The sequence below is a fragment of the Patagioenas fasciata genome, chromosome 5 (genome assembly GCF_037038585.1).
Source record: "Patagioenas fasciata isolate bPatFas1 chromosome 5, bPatFas1.hap1, whole genome shotgun sequence".
NCBI lineage: Eukaryota > Metazoa > Chordata > Aves > Columbiformes > Columbidae > Patagioenas > Patagioenas fasciata.
In genome coordinates, this window is record NC_092524.1 from 55338847 (window position 1) to 55345000 (window position 6154).

Sequence of the window (6154 nt, forward strand, 5' to 3'; positions counted from 1 at the left end):
TTTGCTTCACAAGTCATGTGTAAGAAAGAGTTTGCATGGTTTATATTCCCAGGATCCCCCTATGGTAAAGCTCAAAACCAATTCACTCAAATATTAGTAAAACTGAAAGGAAAAAAAGAGTCCAGATTTTCAGCTGATAATAAATCACTTTATGTCAAGCAAAAAAAATCTGACCTCTGCTTTCTAGTATTACTTATTACAACAAGCCTACGGAAATAAATATGGTAAATAGGGTACTAAGTAGAAACATAAATTTTGGGCATCTAAATGCAGATGGCACAATGAATACGTGCATCGAATTGTTCAGGCTGCCTCTACATGGCAGAAAGCTTCTGCGCTGTACCCTTTGCTACACATTGTTCTCCTTAACTTTCCCTTGCAAGAGAATTTCATAACCTAAACCAGCTTGGTGTCAGGAGGATTTATTTTGTCTGTGCACCTTTTGTGTAATTATTCGGTTATTACTCCTAATAACACGCAACATTATCTGGAATAAGTCTTTGCTACAATGGTGAACCTCCGAAGTTGCTGATGTTTCTTCTTACAATTCTCCGCTCGCACTACATCCCCGGTGAAATCTGAAAGGATTATTATTCATCCTACAGACAGAAATATAGAAAGAAAGAAGTCGACCATCTCACAGAAAATCAGTGAGACAGCAAGAAATTGAACTCATGTTGTAAAACCTAGATAGTACAGTAGTACCACGAATCATACGTCATGTTTCAGGAATATCTAAGTGGGTTTTACAGTCACATTAAATCTTCTGAGAATGAGTTTACACCAAGATGCAAGATTATAAATTGCAGTGAAGGAGACACAGACAGAAGAAGACAAAAAAAAAAAAAATCTCTTTTGGCCTCCTTCTTAGACAAGTGTTAAAAACCACCACCACAACCAATTCTTTCAAAGCCACTTTCTTAGAACTGATCCTGCTGGAACATAGCACGTATTCAGGTCCCTCACTTTGCCTTGGTCCTCACCAGCAGAAAGAGAAAATAATGAAAGTTCTTATGTGACACTTGCATTTTGGTATGTAGGAATTCTCTTAAAATAAAATCCAGACAAACATCTAGACACAGATTATGCCAACCAAACAGTACAAGTGAATGAGAGATTTTATTACAATCATCCTCATGCTTTCAATCATTTAATTTTCTACTTTCTTGATTCTTTTGATGCAATCTTCTCACTACTTTTTATTTATGAGACTCTTCCAGACTGCAAAGGCTCTGATTTTGTAGTGTAAAACAGGTAGAATGAAGCCTTTACTTTTTCAATAAACACTAGTGAGAAAAAGAGACAGCTACTCCTACTCTCTAATGGCACGAATACTGCGTTCAGTAAGCAAGTTAAAGCTTATAGGTCAAGATTAAAATTGCTTTTCAATTAGATTTTAAAATTATATTACTAACTCTAATAGATCTACATCTATATGTAGTAATAAGAACAGACACCCATTACTACATGATCGAGTTCGTGGTAATCAAGAATTTATAGAAAACTCAACTATTAACTCAGACTAAGGTATAATGTGATTTTAAAGCAATCAGTGGTGACTTCATCATAATCCCATGCATAGAAAGCATGTTTTGAAACACAAGGTTTTGATTTTTACGTCACATCCCATGCTTTCACAGAACAAAAAGTTTTAAATAAATCCATAAATTGTCACGTTCAGTGACCTGGAGCTTCCACGGTTCTCGAGCACCTTGCTCCCATTGGAAAGTTCTAAAAATCTCTAAAGATGTAGACTACAACCTTAAGTAACTAGTATTTGCTATCAAAAACATATTTAAAGCCCACTCCTTGCAAACCCAGATCCAGGTTAACTCCCATATTCAGCTAAGCGGGCTAAAATCCTTAATAGTGACTTCCAAAATTACCACTCCACACACATAAATGCAAAACAAAACAAAACAAAACAAAACAAAACAAAAAAAAAAAAAACAACAACCCTACCAAGCTTCCAGCATGGTAGTAAGGATATTTATATACGGGAAGTTGAGAAAATGTATAAGCATTTGCCAAATCCCGGGTAATGGTATCCTTAGACCCAGCTTTTATTTGCAAATCAAGTATGCACTCTAAAAACTAATAATGCCCAAATGCAGAGGGGGTGGTATTAAAAATCCACTCAGTGAGACTTCCTGCATATAACATAACAAAACACTTATTTTGGAAACTAATTTTCAGTAATCTGAAAAGTAACTTTCAGTGCTGCTGGGTTGTAATTCAATACAGTTTAGAGAGATCAGATCTGTACCCATAGCTATAGGGTAACATCTCCAAAATGCAATAGCTCTGTAGAGCCAAATCATTATATATGTATTGAAGAAGAAGAAGAAGAAGAAGAAGAAAAAGAAGAAGAAGAAGAAGAATCCATTGAGAAATTTGCTTTTCCCCTTCCTCCTTTGCCGTGCTAAGGAACAAGAAGCTAAATTTCTTGCTGTCTTTCCGAGAGCATTAGCTATGAAACCATAGTCCCCTAAAGGACTGCCTCGTGCTAAACCACGTTTGATTTCTTCCATGGCATCTGTTCCTACATTTTGGTACGGTGAAAGATTGCTCAGGGAGACATAGCACATCCATGAGGGATACATTAGGAAGGGTTATCTGAGCAGACAGGTACTGAGATTTGCCCTATTGCACTAACACCTGAAATAATGCACCATGCTACAACACCCACAAAAAGCTGCGTATAACAGAAAAGGAAGGAAAATCACGAGAAGTAGCAACACAGACGCTGACTCTTTCTAGTCTCACTGGAAACAATGGTGAGCACATTCGTATAAATAATTTTATAAACAATTTCTTGTCAAGGCTAGACAAGCTGAATAGATAAATGTGGGTTTAGGCATTGGCCATAATGAAGGAAAATCAGCTCACTACCATTAAGTTTCTGAGTGAAAGGCACAGCATGAAGATTTCAGCCAGAGGTTATCTGCATTAGTTCTACACCTTCACGTCATTTGTTTTAAATTTCTAGACAATCTGTACACAAGGAGAGGGAAAGGTCTTTGTAAACAAGACGACACGAGACTGCCATGGTTCTGCTCTGAAGGGACAAGCACTAGGAGTTGGGGAGTCACACAAAAAAGGCGTAAGGAAGATGTATGTGAATTTAGAGAGGGAATTAGACCTCTCTTTTACAAAGCCCTCAGAGAGGGAAAAGTAAAATACCCCAGGCTGTCATTGCTTCCCTCATTTTAAAGGTGCTGTCTCAAATGGGACAAAACATCCATTAGCAACTTCTTGTGAAACATCCCCAGGAGCAGTACACGAGGGCTCGTATCTCCCCTTACGCGCAATTCATCTGATAATGGCTGAAACGTATTAACAGCAATTTTGAACACTGATGTAGCGAGATAACTTTCCTAAACGGGAATCAACGACAAACACTTTGGAAACTCAACAAGGCATAATTGCTGAGAGAGAAGTGCAGGAAAACAAGACAGCAACAAGTGTGAGGCCAGGCTTGCTTTGCCTACATGTATTCCCCAAGGGCATCGCCTCCGGCTGGGCTGGGCCGCCGGGACGGCAGGAGCAGCGGGGCGGGAGCTGCCCAGCCACACTCCCGGCGGGGAGAAGCGTTTGGACGCGGGGTCTGATAAACGGACAGATCGGTATCGCCACGGGCGGCCCAGCGAGCGGCTCCGGGAGGAGCAGGGAGGTTCGCTGCCGGTCGCGGCAGCCGGGCAACCCAGCAACCCACCGTCGGGCTCGGCCTCAGCGAGCCTGACGCGGGCGCTGTCGGTGGGGACGGCACCGGCCTGGCCGGGCGGTCGCCACGTTCCTTCGGGGTGAAAAATCCACCATCGCCGCTCGGCCCCGCGGCGAGCGGGTGAACGACGGGCCCGGCTGGCAGCGCGGTGCCCTCCGCTTGCTCCCTAACTACGCGAAGCCTCGTTAAATAAGTAACTGGGGCGGCAAGGTCGCCCGGGGAGGGGGGCTCTAGCGCTCTCCTCTTCCCTCTCCTCGCCCTGCCGGGTGAACAAACGCGCTGCCGTCTACCTGTGCAACACCTCCGCAACACATTTTATTTACACGAAATCAACTCGGGGCATTGTACATTATATACAGATATTTTCCCCCTCCAACAAGGCAGATCTTGTGCAAGATTAGTAGCATCCTCTGGAGCGTATCCGACAGTCCACGGGAAATATCCCCCCCTGCGAGATATCAGCTGTCAGAGTCCAAGTCGCTTTTCCCGTCCTCTTGTCTCTTCTCCGGAGACGTTTTAGACGCTTTATTCCATTTTTGTGCGTTTTCTGACTCCTCCGAAGATGATCGCTTTTGCCTCCTCCACTTTGCCCGGCGGTTTTTGAACCAAACCTGTCACGTTAAGAAATTAAATTATTAGGGGAAAAAAATAAAAATAAAATTACGCAAACCCGCAGACTGACCTCTGCCCTGCCTCGCCCGCAGTCGCTTGCCGCCGCGACGGGGCCGATGTGCGACGGCCGCGCTAGGGCCGAGGGAGGCGGAGGAAAAGCTGCCGCTCGGATGGGAAAGGCTGAGCGCGGTCAGGAGACACGACCACGTCTCGACACTTCGCTCACAGCCGTGTGATCGGCTCGGCTAGCCGCCCCCAGAAGGGCGCTTGGAAATAATATTTTAAAAACTTCCCCTCATGCTCCGCAAACCTGTTACTCTCCCCGCCGCCAGTTCGCTGCTGCCCGCGCAGGAGGGTTGGGGCCGCATCGAGGTACCTCCAGCCTGAGTGCGTTTAAATGAGAAAAGGACAGGGTAGAAAGAGGAAAAGGAATGCAAAATACCTCTACTTTTTCTTCTCTTAAGTGCACCCTTCTGGCCAGCTGTTCCCTGGTGCCCACGTCTGGGTATTTCGTTTCCTGGAAGAGGTTTTCCAGCGCTTCCAGCTGCTCGTCAGTGAAGATAGTTCGGTGCCGTCTTTTTCGCCTGCAGTGCAGCTGGTTCAGTAACTGCAGCTCCGTCCGGGACAAAGTGCCCACGTTCATGTAGGGCAACATCTGATGGGGAACAGGGGACATCAGGACTGACCCAGTGCCCTCGTAACCTACGGACAGACAGACGAGACGACGACAGGCTTTGCATGAGATCACTGCTCCCCCCACCCCGATAAAATGTCCCCCTCAGCGCTCCTGCGGGCCGCCAGCTCCCCGCCACCCCTCCTGCCCCGCGACTGCGGGAACAAAGAAAGCCCGTCCGCCCCGTCCCGCTGAGCCCGGGGCCGCCTTACCTGCGGGGGGGACGCAGGAGCACTGCTGGGCGCCCAGGGGCGGAACGGCCCCGCAACATGAAGGGCCCACGGGGGACGCTGGTACATGCAGCTGCCCGTAGTAGTAGTTGTTGTAGCCCAGCCGAGATCCGGTGACCGCCGGCGGCAGCGCAGAGGCGGGTGCCACCGCCCGAGAGTAAAATCCGCCGTAGTCGGAGGCGCTGCCGTAGAGCGAGTCCCCGTGGAGGCTGGGGAAGACGACGGGCGCGGCGCTCGGGGGCAGCAGCACCGAGTCCTTGCAGCGAGGTCTGGCCGCCAGGATATTGTCGATGCTGAACATGCTCACAGGCATGCCCCAAACCGTGCCGGGGCAGGGCGGCGGGGAACGGCCGGGGGAGGGAGGGAAGGAGGGAGGGCAGGCGGTGGTGCTGGTGGCTGGGGGGCGGGGGGGGCTGAAGGCTGGAGAGACACGAAATCGAAACTTTTCGGAGAAATTTTAGAAAGAGATCGGAGAGAAAATAGCGGAGCTTTTTCCGAGGGCAGCTTGCGGGCAGAGTGTGCGTGTGTGCCTGTGAGTGTGCATGTGTGTGTGTGTGTGTGTGTGTGCGCGCAGGATCCACCCCGGGAACTTTCCCCCCTCAACTCTCGCCTGTTTACTGATCTCAACCCAGAGGGCTGCTTGGAGTATAATCCATCTGAACCTCTTCCCTTTTTTATACTCAGCCGACGTCATCCTGGATTTAGTTCCTGGTAATATGCAGATGACAAACAAAACCAGATTTGATTTTTTTTTTCTCCCTCTTTTTGGTGGGGAAGAGGTGGGAGTTACACAAAGGAGTGAAAGGAGCCCGGCTCTGTGTATTGAGAATTAATGAAATTAACGTAATCCTTTCCATTAGTGGCCTTTTTTGAAAGGCCCCAGATTTAGGCTTGATCTCTGTTGCACCGTCTAAT

General features: G+C 47.1%; 1 protein-coding gene and 1 long non-coding RNA gene across 3 annotated transcripts in view; one reads left to right on the forward strand and one right to left on the reverse strand.

The window, feature by feature from the left end:
* Positions 1-2503: 2503 nt before the first annotated feature.
* Positions 2504-5933, reverse strand: GSC (goosecoid homeobox). Its single transcript, XM_065839902.2, is given in 5 exon segments — positions 2504-4335; positions 4779-5038; positions 5222-5582; positions 5585-5773; positions 5775-5933. Coding segments are annotated over 5 exon segments (1122 nt in total). The 3' UTR covers positions 2504-4182.
* The window catches only part of LOC139828132 (uncharacterized), a 4490-nt gene continuing 3323 nt past the window's right edge, over positions 4988-6154 (forward strand). Inside the window, exon 1 of one of the 2 annotated variants that reach the window (XR_011739425.1) lies at positions 4988-5506. This is a non-coding gene — a long non-coding RNA (uncharacterized lncRNA). Of the gene's footprint in view, positions 5507-5666 lie in introns of those variants that run through there. The other variant, XR_011739426.1, reaches the window with a different exon arrangement.